The sequence below is a fragment of the Cygnus atratus genome, chromosome 3, assembly GCF_013377495.2.
Source record: "Cygnus atratus isolate AKBS03 ecotype Queensland, Australia chromosome 3, CAtr_DNAZoo_HiC_assembly, whole genome shotgun sequence".
NCBI classification, from domain to species: Eukaryota; Metazoa; Chordata; class Aves; order Anseriformes; family Anatidae; genus Cygnus; species Cygnus atratus.
In genome coordinates this window covers 102511086-102526252 of record NC_066364.1, presented here as the reverse complement: position 1 = coordinate 102526252, position 15167 = coordinate 102511086, and the positions used below count along the sequence as shown (strand labels likewise).

Here is a 15167-nt window from a genome sequence, read left to right as displayed (position 1 = left end):
TCTGATACATGAATAAAAAAAAATCTAGCAGAATTCAGTATTAGATGGCATTCCAGAGATAAAGCACATGGTTATAAATGAAACAAACAGCACCATGTGACTTAAAATACAACGTGGGCCGAATTGGGGCCTGATCCAGCACAAAATTACCACAGCTTTTCCTGGTACATGGACATCAGATTGAATGGTTGCACTGCGACAACATGGCACGTAATTCAGAAATACCAACCTGCTCTTGAAAGTGAGACAGTGAAGGGCTGTCTGGACTGGGTCAAAACGCTTTGTGAAAACATTGTGGCTAAAACAAATATAATGTAAGCAGGAGTGGGCCAGGTTTGATTTGTTAATTTGTCAAGATGATCCCATGGGGAGATTCCCTTAATTTATTACTCATTTGTTTACGTGAAGTCCAGGCTTGCAGGTCATGGCACCTCTCTGTTTCCCACACACCCTTAGGGCTGCCTGGCAGCGGAGCTGCATCTCCACACAGCCTCTGCTGGCCCAGCCGAGCAGCACGGCGCTCCCACAGGCGAGAGCAGCCGAGAAGCGCGGGCCAGCCCCGTCCTTTTAAAGCACAGTCGCCACTTAAGACCTTAAATTCGCCTCAGGCCCCGACGCGTCCGCCTATCTCGCTTCCTAACGGCCGGCCGGCAGGGCGGCCGGGGAGCTCCCGGGCCCAGAGCTGAGGCAAGCAGATAAACCTCCGCCCGGCGCCAGATAAGCCGCCGGCCCCGGCACCCGTCCAGGCGCCCGGGTCTGCTGCTGCTCCGCCGCCCCTCCTCCGGAGGCGGCCCCGGGGAGCCGGGCCGAGCCTCCCTGCCCGCCTCCCCCGGCGGGAAGGCCGCTGAGGCGGCAGGTGTGCCCGGGTGATCCGCCCCGCTCGCTGCCGGCGGCACGGAGCAACCGCACAAAGCTCAGATCGCACTGACTCTTCCCATTTTCCACCGTTTGGGTTTAGGCTTCACTGCAGCGTGTCTTAGTGATCATAATTCCACCGATACACAAAACTAAGAGGCCGTTTCTTGCCTTGGATATATCGTACCAGCCATCCGATGTCAGTGGCTTTGGTCGCAGGCCAGATTTGTGCGTGCCTGTATCTACACAAAAGCCCCAGCTCTCAGTGACTGATGCTGTCCTGATGGTAATAGAGAGGCAGGAGGCTGCCGAGCCCGACCATGTTTCTGCTAGCGTTTGCGACAGTTCTTACAAGAGGCAGGCAGCAGCAGCCTACCTTTACACATCCTCTCACCAGAGGGCTATATTGAAGACACTGAAAGTGTTTCGAAGCCACTGAAGAATGCAATAGTTACACTGCTTGGATCTCCATCATGCCATTGTACACGCCTCTTTCTGGGGAGGTAGAGGTGTGCACCTTCTGCTAACCACTCTTCGAACCTCCTCCTTATGGGTAGCTACTGTATGTCACAGAGCTCAACTTTCATCCTGATTTAAAAGCATTTTATGTAACTATGCTACTGAATCAGCCCCAGGTTTCAGAGTTTGAGGCCTCTTCCCAAACTGTACACTGAAATGCATGTAGGAGTGAGCAGGACAAATAAGTCCATCATCCTGCAACTCCTTACCTGCAATTTGCACCGCCTGTGATTGGACACCCAACAGCTGCACGTTTCTTGTACTTACCACAGTCTCAGTATTTTGCCACACTTGTGGTGAGCAGAGCACAAGCAGTAGCTGATGCGAGCACTCGGTTGCAGTGCCTGGTGATGGCAGAACATCCACCTCCCACTTACCTGGGGCGGGATGAATGTTCCCATTCTCATGCTGCTGCCACCACTACCAAAGCAGCGAATCAGACAAGCATGTTTAGAGAAAGTATGTATTTTGCCTGCTATTATGTTCTCACAGAGGCGCTGTGACACACTTTAAAGAGCCTTTATAACCTGGTAGGCTGCACTTATCAATCTGAATTAGAAAGGTACAATTATCTAGTGTAGAAAAGGGGCGGAAACGGCTTTTAAGATTGCTTGTGCCATGTACTCTGGCAGACAGGGCATTTTGTCTATGCAGCACACTCCAGATGAACCATTCTCAGAGCCACTTCCTAAAGCGAAATATCAGGTCACTGTTTGTGAGCTTCTATTCCCTCCCAGGCAAATTGTCACATTTCAATGTTTTCATGGTAAATGCAGACTCCCACAGACTGACCACTATAAGCCAGTGGTAAAAACACCTAAATTCTCAGAAGGACCTCACATACATAAAAATGGTAAGTTGGGTCCCTGAAAGGACTGAAACGTCAGATTGACCCCGAAGGTTAAAATACAACATATGCAGGTAGTTTTCGGTGAGGTTTGAACCTCTAGCAGCTGAAAAAATGGAAGCCCGGCAACTAGGAAGCATACTAAAGTAAAAAAAAAAAAAAAGTTAATAGTCACTAGCAGCACAGCCACACCACCTGAAGAGAGGGCAGAGACCCTAGGTGCATCATCCCCATCCCCATCCCCATCCTCCCCATCGCCATCCCCATCCCGCCCCACCCTCCCGTTATCGCCCCGCACCAGCCCTTCCCCCCCTCCGCTTCCCGCCTCACGTCACCCGACCGCGCGCCCGTGACGCCAGCGCGGCGCGGGGCGGGGCGGGGCGGGGCGGCCGTTGGCGGAGCGGTGCCAAGATGGCGCTGCTGCTGCTGCGGGACCCGCTGGGCTCCCGGGCGCGGCCGCTGCCGCTGCCCCCCGGCGGCGGCTCCGTGCGCGGCCTCCTGCGGGACTGCGCCCGGCGGCTGGTGAGCGGCGGCGGGAGGGGGGCCGCGGGCACCGGGGGGTCTCGGTCCCGGTTTTCGGGCTCCGTGTCTCACCGCGGAGGTCCCTTCCAGCCCCTACTACAGTTCTGTGATTCCTTAACGGTTCACTTTGCCAGATTATTTCGTTTTTCAGCCCGTCACATGATAAAATTGTGTTGTTTTTTAGCGTATTCCCGAAGAAAGTTTATACGTGAAGTGCAACGGGCGGCTGGCTAATGATGACGATGTTCTCCAGAATGGCGTGGTGTATAGCCTGGAACCGAGGCTTTGTGGTGGAAAAGGAGGTTTGTTGCTTTGTGTTTTCTTACTAATTAAGGTCTTAAGTTTAAATTTCATTTATTTATTTATTTTATACCTTAAACAATACTGATGTCAGCAGTCGTAATCTGGTAGCAGATATCTCGTAATGCAGATGATTGCGGGCTGTCCACGAGGTAAAGCCAAAGCTGAGAGTTTACTTTAGGTTGGATATTAGGAAGGACTTCTTTACCGAAAGGGTTGTTAGGCATTGGAATGGGCTGCCCAGGGAAGTGGTTGAGTCACCATCCCTGGAGATCTTTAAGAGACATTTAGATGTAGAGCTTAGTGATATGGTTTAGTGGAGGACTTGTCAGTGTTAGGACAGAGGTTGGACTAGGTGATCTTGGAGGTCTCTTCCAACCTAGACAATTCTGTGATTCTGTAACAGCTGTTGCTGGCACTGTCCTGTTTTGCATCCCTAGTTAGCTCTACTAGCAGAAATCTGTAAGGTGCCTCTGAGTGAATTCAAGGTCAAAATTGTGTTTAAAAGGCTTCTTAGGCTCCTAAATTTCACTCGTGGTCGCTTATGGCAAGTATTCCAGCTACAAATAGTCTGTGCTCGAATACGTTATATAACCTAATTGATTTTGTCTTTTCTTATTTGAAAAAATAAAGCCAAGGTCTTAGTACCCTGAGAACTAAAGATTTCAGTCTAAAACAGGCTGCTTCTATTGTCAAAATATTTTAACATTGTTGTAGATGACGTGTTAATCACAAAAAAATATGCAGCCACTGACAATATGGGCATTCCGTAAAATGTAACATGAAGGGTGAAACACGTTTAGCAGAGTATATTTGCATGTAAGTGAAGTCCATGTATGTTTACTTTTTGAATTTAGTTCTTGGAGCTTTCTGGCTGTTGAGCTAAAATGCTGAATAATTGTGCAGCCTCGCATCAGACTGCATCTCAGCTTGCGTTGCCTTCTTCATAGTTTTAGAAAGAACCGAAAAGAAACATTACTGCTTTAGCTTATGAGCTGTTGTGTTGGTTGGTTAAGTGCCCTAAAAGTGTTGCATGTCTTATAAGCTAATTGTATAGCATCCATCTTCCTCACCTATTGTCTGTCAGTTTCAGTTATCCTGGGATGACCCAGGATGCACATGCTGTGATTCACTCTGTGTTACTGATGTGCTGTTGGAGTTGCTTAAAAATTGCTCTTTGACAATTTTGCCTGCTTTGATTTGACTTTGTAATTAAAAGACTGATTAAAAATAGGCAAACAAGCACAGGTCAGAAATATCAAGACTTACTGTATGATCTCAAAGAGTTACAGATCATGCTTATCATCTTATAAGAAAACTGAGCGCTCTATTATCAGGTCTAATTCAACACTTGTGACCTTAATGAATTCATTGCTGTTGATTTTTGGGAGCATGCCTGGCTGGGTGTAACAACTAGGTTCTTATTCTTCAGAATGTGAAATTCGATAGCGTGTTCAATGAGCTACATAAATTCTCATCGCCAATAGCAGTAATTGGTTTTACTAGCTGAACACAGTACTTTTTCTGCCTCATGATCCAGCAGACTATCTGGATTGGTTGTTATTTGCAACACTTCTTAACGGTACTTTGAGGGCACTGATGGTACAGATGTGTTCAGCTTTTAATTGAAAAACCGTGGTTGGTACTTTCAAGTTGCTTAAAGGATTTGATTAATCCACATTGCCTCTTTGAGGCTGTTAAGTGTCTTTCTCAAACTTGGGACAACATAAGATGGGACTCGGTGGGAAATGTTAGCAGTTGTGCTTATGAATAGTGGCTGAGGAGCATATAGAAATCTATTTTGGGGGGCTGTCCAGCATAACATTGTCCATCATGATCATCTCGATGAAGTGGCTATGGCTGTCTCCTAAAATGTCACCTGGTGACATTTCTAACGTTGTAATTTTCAATTTACCCCATATTTCAGTAGCATTGAGGGAAAGAGAAGTGTTGAACTCACTATGTTATTTTTCCATAGTTAATTCTTTTGTTTTGTGCTAACTCATCTCCGTTTGTTTCTGTTTATCTAATTCTTGATTACTTTTTTTCCTCAGGATTTGGATCTATGCTGCGAGCACTTGGTGCACAGATTGAAAAGACAACAAATAGAGAGGCTTGCCGAGATCTCAGTGGAAGGAGACTTCGAGATGTCAATCATGAAAAAGCGTGAGGCATTTTCTTAGAAGCTAGCATTATAAAATAGAGTAACTGCATAATACGCTACTAACAAAAGAGGTCATATAACTGGCTGTTATAGCAATGAATTTTCCTTTTGAATACTAAAAGGAGTGAAAGTGAAACTATGAGCACAGATAGACCGGAATCACAGAATGGTTGAGGTTAGAAGGGACCTCTGGAGGTAAACTGGTCCCATCCACCTGCTCAAGCAGGGGCAGCTAGAGCAGGAAGTCAACAGCATTCTTTTGGCATTAATGTATTATTGAAAAATAGAGGTGATTGTACCGTGACCTTCTTTTGAGAGAAGACTGATCTGCACGTCTTAGATTTCTAATCTGAAAGTCTCACAGTTCTTCTGTCTGAAGCTGCAAGGCTGTGATATTGGGAAAAGTTAACCTTCCTGCTGTTTCTGGCTTCCAGAATAAACTTTATTCTCTTTGTTTTAGCAGACTTCCTATATATTCCTTCAGTAATTCCCATGAATGTTTTTGTTCTTTGGCATTTGGTAATTGCGAAGTAACAAACTAATATTACACTAAATCTCAGAAATGCTGTCATTTTCATGGCTATGTAATATGCAGGATGGCTGAATGGGTGCAGCAGCAAGCAGAACGGGAAGCAGAAAAAGAGCAAAGGCGCTTGGAAAGGCTGCAGCGGAAACTTGCAGAGCCAAAGCACTACTTTATAAATCCAGATTACCAGCAGCAGTGTCATGAAATGGCTGAGCGGCTAGAAGATTCAGTCCTTAAAGGTATTGCAGTTTAGCTTCACTTTATCTCCTCAAAAAATAAAGCAAATTGAAAGCCCCTATGACCGCAGCCCAGCATGAAAATTAAAGAAAGAAAAAAAAAATGCTGACAGTAGCTCTTTCAGTTGAATTACATTTTAAACTCCAGTAAAATTTGTTGAATTAATTTTTCCTCTTTGGCTACTGCTTTCCTTAAATTGCATTGAACAGCGTAACACAGATTCTAGCGATACTTTATCTTACTGTACTACAGTGTCATCTCACAGTAATATCAAAATTCTGTGAAGGTAGTGTTGGTATTTCATCAGTAAGAATTATGTGATCATTTTCAGTAAAATGACAATATGTGATCAGGTCTTATGTAAAAAACAGAAATGGAATACAGCTACAAAATATCCTGTTTCATTTACTGTTCTCTGTAGTTATTTTATTTATCCACTGGTTGTTCCCTTGCTGGCAGCTTGATAATGAAACTTGAGGCTGAATGGGATGTAGAAACAAGGAGTTCACATCAGGAATCCAATTTTAAGATCAACTCTGGGTCTTAGTAAAGTGGGATAAGGAAACTTTTGTTGCTGCTGAGTTTGTTGAAGCTTTGAATTTCCATAAATGCGCACTGATAGTGATTATTTTCAGTTAGTGTTTTATATTGCATCTGACATAAAAAGAGGCCTGTTGTAAATTCTATTTATGAACTGTATACCAGTGAAGTAGACTTTGACTTCCTTTCGTAGGATTGCAGGCCACTTCAAGCAAAGTAGTGTCACCGGGAAGTGGCAATAGCCGGAAGCGTCCAGGTGAATCTGGAAAGAATGGAACAAAATATGGAAAGAAAAAATGCTTTTTGTAAGTACTATGACTCCATAAAACTTTGAACTTAAGGGAAATTTGATAAATGTAAGCAAACAGCATCTCATCCAGAAAGTAGACTTAAATAACAATTAATAAATGGAACTGATCAAACGGGAGAACTCTAAGTAAATGTTGACGGTTTCATATAACTCAGTCCCAGCAGGAGCAAACTTTTTACTTGCAAAAGTAGGCATCCTTTTTTTCCCCCCCTGTTTAATATGGTTATGTTCTACTAACACTCATTTTCCTTTTTTTTTCCATTAATGAAATCAATTTAAAATGAACTTAAAAAAAAAAAAAAAAACAAAAAAAAAAAACAAACCAACCCCAAACTACAACAGCTGTTTTTTCCTCACGTAACACGAAAGAGAAGGCATAATGATTCTCCAGTGGTGCTTGGAGTAGCAGTAGGTAGCACACACTTTTGTATTGGGATTGCTGTTAAGGTACACACCTTTTCTTGGGGGATGTCAGGTCCTGTTTGGTATTAGCAGCTCTTCGTCTTACTGAACTATCCTAAATACCTGCTAGAGTAGTTCAGTGCATCTCTTTGAAGCAAGTTTTGGAAAGAAAAATATTAGAATTAAAAAAAAAAAAAGTGAATTTTAGATAAATACTTGTAATATACTGCTTGTTGCAGGCTGGGATTGGAAGGATTGGATGATGCTGACAGTTCAGATTCTGACAACGACAGTGAAAACGATTCCCCTCATGCATCTGACGGAAGTTGTCCATCAGGCAGTGGATATAGTGAAAATGCTGGCAATTCAAACAAATGTTCAAACAGCCCTGTGGATCCAGCAGAACATAGTCCAGTTACTGAGAAGGCACCGGAGCAGCCAGAAGTTAGTGGAAGAGACCTGCAAAGGGAGATGCACAAAGGTGGGCAAACTGAAATTCCAGCTGATGAAAACAGTAAAATGACAGAGCCCCAGAAGGAAGAGGCCCAAGAAAACAATGAAGTAACCCAAGCCGTGAAAGAAGAGGTGCAAGAAAATGTTTCTTCCAAGGTGCAGGAAATGGACCAGTCACAGAGCACAGTAAGTATGAAACAGTACAGAACATAGTGTCTCTTTTCTTCAGTTGCTTTTACTTGATCACTTTTTTTTCTGTGATCCACAAAGGGAAGGGGAAAGGATTTGTATCATCTGAATTTAATGCCTTAGATGTAAGTGCTTGAGTTAGAGTAATTATCCTCCTAAGAAGCTAATAGAATCTTCAGTGTTTGATACAGAGCAGAAAAAATCCCAAGGTTAAAAAGGAAAAACTGCTTGACTGAAGATGATGCATTTCCATACTTACGAAAAGGGAATGTGCAAGATAAAGGCAGCTGCAGCCAAATAAGGCTGTTAGCTGACAGTCTCTTCACTGGTAACCATTAGATCCATGTGCAGGAAGTACAATTGTAGTAAAGTGGTGGTCTTGAGAGATCATAAGTAGAGTGGGTCAAGGCAAAACTACACAAAATTAAGATTTTTAATAGTTTAGAGTTTCTACTAAGATGTAGTTGCCCTTGGCTGTGTAGTGTTGTCTTTCCCAAGATCTGCGTTTCACTTTTTTTTTATCTGTTTTCACTCCTTCCACATAAACTCTGGATCCAGAATTCCTTATTGATGCAGGAGGTAGAGGAAAATAAAACCGTTCTGTAGGATGAAAGACTCTTACCAATACTTCTTGAGACGTTACCACTCTCCAACTTGACTAATCTTACTTATAATTTGATCTTAATGTTTATAACTGACCACAATTTTAAAATTAGAAGTTATTGCATGTAGATGCCCCCTAAACCAATCAGTTGATCTGTGTTTCTCAATATTTTATTTATAAAAGACTTGAGTCTAGCTCACAGAGAACCGTGGTCTGCTGCAAATTTCAGTTTTCATTTGACCAGTGAAAGTCTGAAAGCAGCAGCTCCTTGTATTAGAGAGGCAAGATTAATGTAGGTGATAGGCTTTGCCTGAATTTGCAATGGATGGTGGAAGAATGGTTTTAAAATTGATCATTTGGCGCATTAGTGATAGAAGCACTTCTATACTGTTGCTGTACCATTATCCTGGCTGGCAATTTGGGTTGGTGTCAGAGCATGCTCAGCTGGATCAGGAGCAGTGTTGACCATGAGGTTCCTTCTCTGGTGATGGACAGGAGGATGACAGGGATTCTTTTGCTGCAGAGGCTCTGGATTGGTCTCTCAATCAGAAGAGAGTGCAGCTTTTCCCACTGAATTGATGAAAGCCCAACTAATATTTGGCAGTAAAAGTTGCCAGTATTTCTGCTTCATTGTCCCTTGCATAATACTAACATTTGGAGGGGGTGGAGGGTGGGTGGGGTTGGAGAGGGAAATGATGAATCAAGTATTTTTTCAGGCTAGAAGAGTTGCTTGAATTTTTTGCCTTTGTTCAACTAGAGCAGAAAGGCTCCCATGAATTCAGCCATTGGCAATGGCTGAATTCTGATAAGTAAAGGTTTAATACAGTTAAATGGGGAAAAAAAAAGATCAGGGCTATAATCTGATAAATTAGAACTTGATCGTCTATTGTACTATTAAAGCAGGGACATTTTAAAATGGATGTTTACCATTCTCCACTGTTTACCTTTTGCTTAGTGTTTGTGAGGCTGTCTATTCTTAGAACAGGAAACTCCACCAGTGGCAGATTGTTATTGCAGGTGGAAATATTTTTATAATAGTCCTTGATGGTTTTTTTTGTGTGTTTTCTGTTTTTAAGTAGGACTAGAATAATGAGGCAACCAGTCTTTTTTGAATGCTTAGCGGGACAAAGGTTCTGATTCTGCTAGTGCTAATTGTTTTTGTTGAGCTCATAACTCAGTAGTCTCACCGCTGATGCTACTTGCTCTGAAGTCCCTTTGATACCTCCAGTGTTATGCTTACCCTAAGACTAATAGCTCGTTCAAATGCTGAACAAGGTGGGGTTGATTTTCTTTTGTCCTTCTTAGTGTGCTAGTGGTCAGGGTGTTAGTAAATTCCCACTTTTGAGTTGTAAAGTCCTTGTCTGTATTCTTCTGTGGACAAAACCCTGGGTAACCTGCAGTTGGTAACCTTACTATGCTGGTAATCCAGAGGCCTGGACTAGACAATATGCAGGGGTCTCTTTCACACTCAACTATCCTGTGAATATACCAATTTTCTTTTAAGAAGAAATTTTAATAACTCTTAATGTGTCAAGATGAGAAGTAAGAGCTTTTTTTGTTAATCTTATTTGTATCTATTTCTATAACTAGAGTGTAACTGCATTAGAATAATTGTTCATTCCCCTTCCTACTACTGATAGGGGCATATTCTTGTATTCTGCATGTCATTAAAAAAGGGCTGATAGCTTTGTTGTGACTCTGGAAGCCAAGGTTAAGCTATGGAGCTGCTAGATGAGATGGTGGGCTGTTGTTTTTAGTTCATTTTTTTGCGAGTACTTAACTTCCCTGGGGATAAAAACAGTGCCATCTATTTTGTCTCCTGGAGAAAAGTATTAAATAACTGCCACTTACATTTTTAGTTTATTTTTTAAACTGCTATTGCAAGTAGAATGTGTTAATTTTAGCGGAGTAATTAAAAAAAAAATCACCTACGCTTATTTAAAATGGCTGGTGCTTCTGTCTTGGGGGCTGTGTACATTGCAAGACTAAGCTTGTCTGCAGCTTGCCTAGACATGTTAGAGCGAGCCTTTAACTAGCTAGCAGAGGCATTGCAAGGAGTAGAATCGTAGCAGCACAGCTGGACACTGGGTATGAAGCCCACCTGGGCATTCACCCTGCTCTTGGGTGTGTCATCTCTGCTCAGATGTGCATGCTTTAAGGCCAGGCTGCTAGCTAGCTTAAATTTGCTTGCACGTGATGCAGTAACACTTTGCCTGGATAAAATAGGTACTGCTAATAAAGAGAATATCCAGCCTAACACATATGGAGATATAGATCAACTTCATTAAGTAAAGTAATTAAGATTTTGAGATAATCCTAATATAAGGTTTTTTGTAAAATCAAGTATTTTGTCTATACTTGCCCTGCGCCCTCCATCAGGAAGAAAACAATAATTGTCACATTGGATGTTTTTCTCTTTGCAGGAGGTGGAACCAATAGACCTGCTCACGTTCAACTCTGCTGCTGAAATGGAAGTGCTGGGTTTAGATAAACTGAAGATGGAATTGATGGCTTTAGGACTGAAATGTGGAGGCACTTTACAGGAAAGAGCAGCAAGGCTTTTCTCAGTGAGAGGTCTCGCTAGAGACCAGATCAATCCTTCCTTATTTGCAAAGCCACCTAAAGGGAAAAAAGCGAAAGTTTAAATTATTTTGCGTCTGTGTACTTTTAAGTTTTCCTTATTCTGTTTCCATTCTGTACTGCCACAGAATTCTTTGTTGTCACCGGATAGTTTTCTGTTTCTATTTTTAATGAAGTTTAGTTAACATAACACAGTAAGTTGCTCAATAGTGAGTTAGTTTTGTGCTCATTGTACAGGAGTGATATAGTATTCTTTACAAATGGTTATAACAAGTCTTAATGTGACAGAACAAAATTGCTGCAGACGGGAAGAAATAACCTCAATATCTTGAATTTGATGATTCTATGACACTGTTGTCATTTATTTTAAGAAGTATCAATCCTTTCTTGGCTTTAATTTGATTCTCCTTTAATATGTATTCAAGATAGCACAGTTACAACTGTCAAAAGATAAACATCAGACTTATTACTTAGGCTTAAAAGCTGAAGTTTATATAAAAAGAACATTTTTATATGGATGAGGATAGTATAAATACTGTTCTATGAATTTGTGAGATGTCAGGTATCAATACGATATCAGTTAATAATTGATATAAGTATTTCTTTTATAAGAACTAGTTAAATAAACAAATTTACTACTTTTCTTGAAAAGTATCTGAGTGAGGAAAAAGAGATGTACATCCTTAAGAAATTAAAAAGAATAAATTATATTTGTTGCTTGCTGAAGGTTGGTAAGATACTGAGTGATCGTCTGAACCTGAATGGGAAATTTAGAATAGGTTTAAAATTTTTTTCCAATGGTAAAAGCAATGGAATAGTCTCTCAAGGACTTGAATATCTGCAGCAGTGGTGCTTTATCCTAGAGCAGTGTCTGTAACCTTAGGGCTGGATTTACCCTGTGAGGCGCTAAGGTCCCTTGCTGGAAGGGCAGCATATTTTCATGACTGCGTGTGCAGCTGCCACTTCCTTTGTTTCAGTGGCTTTTATGTAGTGTTCAGTTTGGTGCCTCAGATTTTACCACTATATAGTGGGGAATATTACGTTCATGGTCTGCCTATCAGATTTTCTTGGAGAGACCTGAAAAATGACCTGTAAAAAAAAAAATTTACTTTCTTCCTTTTCTGTCATGTACCATTAGTCTGTCTGTATAAAGTTTGGCTCAAAAAATAATTTCGAACTGCAACACTGACAGGAAATGGGTTTCAAATGCTAGGGAATTAGTTCGCTTGTGGCATTTTATGTCTCAAATATGAGCAGTGCTTATCTAATAGTGTGACTTGGTTTTTCAATCTTACCACCTTTGTCCTCAGAAGTTGTTTTGTTTATGCTTGGAAGTTAGCTCGGCATTGAGAAAGGGTTTTAAAGCTCAAAGTTTTTTTTCTTGACCAACTGTAGAGGTGAGCTGCTAAAACAGTTGTGTTCATGCAGCTGCCCCAACATGCTGATTAATCCGACAGTTTATACTCAGTCACTGATGGGACCTGTTCTGTGACTTGCCAGGACAGTGAAGGGAGTTGAAGTCAGAAGTAGGTCCTTGCTAGATCTGCTGGTCACTTCTGGTCACACCCAATCCCCTGACAAAATCTCTGGCATCTGGCCAAACCAAAACCAGCATTCCTCTCTTGGTCTTTCTGAGGTACTTGGTTAGAAAATGAAGATGGAGGGTTTCCTGCTCTGGAGATGTATCCACCTGAAGTTTACAAGGGAGCAGTCCTGGTGCCAGCATTCCTCCAGGTGTCGCTGAGGGTCAGGGACAGCCTGGGTGTGAGCAAGCATCCTTAACTCACCTGGCAGCCAGGTCTTCTGTTCTCCTGCATATATTCCAGTTCATAGCAGATGGTGTCAAGTCATACTGAGGAAAGGCGTGGAAACTGGGAAGTGCAGAATTTATTTCTAATGCAGCAGCTGATAGGCAAGTCAAAAACACTTCCTGTGCTTTGTTTTGTCTTACTTGTAAAATGGATTTGAGTCTACTCGCTAGTTGGAACCATATTTTGTGCATTTAAATTCTGTAAAAGTGCCATATATTACATACAAGTCCTTGGTGCCCTTTTGGGTCTTTCAACTGAGTATGAAACGGATAGGCAGATATTTGTAGTGATGGTAATTACACCATCATACACAAATCCAGCACTCGTGGATCTACCTGATGGAGTGTTCCGAAAACACAAATTATGGCAATTGAGGGCTAAACTGCTGAAGTGTGTTTGAACTGTTCTCTACTTACCTACACATGTGATCCAAAAGTAGTGAACTTGCCATTTTGCAGCTTATCATTAGTATAATTTTGTTTATTTGATGAGCAGTGATTTATATACAGCAAAGAATATGGCAGATAAATTCATGTTTGTGGCAATAAAGCACTTGACATGTCTGACACTTTAATCTGTAAGGGAGACTTGGAAAATTACAAAAAAAAAAAAAAAAGACATTAAGATTCTGCAAATCATATCTCATGGGGGTTGTTACAGGACAAGGGATGGATCCTGGTTAGAAAGGTTTGGTTTACTCAGTATGTCGGATTAGGGAACAGGAGTAGAGGGTACCTAGAAGGTCACCTCAGCATAGTGAAGTTTGGTAGTCATGAATATGTCAATCAAGAATATTTTGCATCAGCAGCAGTCCCACCTGGGTGGTAAGCCATCAGTATGCTTACTGCTCTTCTCATAAAAGCGTATACATAGGGTGTGTCAGGAGCGCCTTAGCTACGTGAACATGCTGAAGCTCCTTCATAGTATGGCAAGGGATCGTGTGGGTCAAAACGGAATAGGCCAATATAATGATGTGTGTTGGTAACAACACTTACCTAACTTACTTCCCCTGGCTGCAATCGCACTTTTACTTCAGCTGCAGTGACTCAGCCTCTTCTAAGCCTGTCCCATGCACTATCATCCACTTGCGTTTCCTGTTGTGGATTCCTTGTTCTAACAAATCTGTTCCCTAATGGGGCATGAGGTGTACCTCTTAACAAATTTGTGCCAGCATAACTAATGGAGCATTGTATAGGGTAGGGAATAAACATTGGTCAGCGGAGAACTGGAGTATCTTCAACCAGCAGTAGTGCCAAACGCTTGTGAAATTGTCTTCAGTAGTGCCAGAATTAGAAGAATTACCCTTCCTCTCTGTGTTGTTAGGATAATGGCTTATGTGTACCTTGAACCAGCTCAGTGCTTAGGCACATTTATTCTGTAATTGTTTAGATCCTGCTGAGCTAAACAGGAACAAGCACTTGTTCCGGAGTATGTCTGCATACGGGGTTAGTCTTGAGCAATACTACATCTAGACTGTCATACAGGCACTCACTGGCAGTGCTTTACTTCCATGTGACGATAGGGTATCCTTCAGAAAACAGATCATAGACAAGACTCAGATTGATTCTTCAACAGAACAGAAACAAGTGCTTGAAGCTTTCTGAAGTATTTGGACAACAGAAGAAAGAATTCAGCAGCTACTAATTATATATAAATTAAAGCCATTCCAATGTGTAATGGGTTGTTTCATATAGTACAGAATGGCCTCAGGATAAAGGTGATCTTTTCTAGTGCAGGACCAGAGGATAATGCAGAGTGTATGGTACTCCTGCTTTTATCTTTGCAATGAGTAATGCAACTTGGAATTTCAAAAAATGTTTCTGGTTGTAAACACATCAAGACTATGAACATCTGTCCGAAAAAAAGCTTTGTGCTCCTGTGCAAACACTTCCCCAACAAGCAAGAAGTGTGTCTTGCAGAATTCTTCTGAAGTGTTTTACTTTACATTTGTTTTTTTAAAAATAAAAAATAAAAAAATCTTCTAAAAGAGCTAGAGCATTGTCTTGGGTTTCTCTTGTATTTCAGAGTTATTGACTGGTGATAGAATTAGAGAAAATAGTGGCGCAAACCTGGGGAAGAGCTTTTACTCAATACAAATCCATGTATATCCTGGAAGGAAATTTAAGTACGTATAATGCAGAAAAAGTAGCAAGGAACAGGGCAAATCATTAGCCATGTGAAATACTCAGGTTTGGTAAGAATTTGCTTCTGGCTAGCAAGTTCAGAATTAGAACATAATGTCTCCTTCTGTGCTGCTGTTAAGCAAGGCTGCGGTCTGCTGATCACTCAGAGCTTCAGTTCTAAAATG

At 41.7% G+C, this 15167-nt stretch overlaps 1 protein-coding gene across 1 annotated transcript; it reads left to right on the top strand.

Moving 5' to 3' along the window:
* The first annotated feature begins 2577 nt into the window (after positions 1-2577).
* Positions 2578-14850, top strand: SDE2 (SDE2 telomere maintenance homolog). Its single transcript, XM_035563541.2, has 7 exons — positions 2578-2743; positions 2928-3045; positions 5098-5209; positions 5803-5972; positions 6704-6815; positions 7462-7861; positions 10892-14850. Exons 1-7 carry the CDS (start codon positions 2633-2635, stop codon positions 11111-11113), a joined length of 1245 nt encoding a protein of 414 aa, XP_035419434.1. The 5' UTR covers positions 2578-2632; the 3' UTR covers positions 11114-14850.
* Positions 14851-15167: the final 317 nt, after the last annotated feature.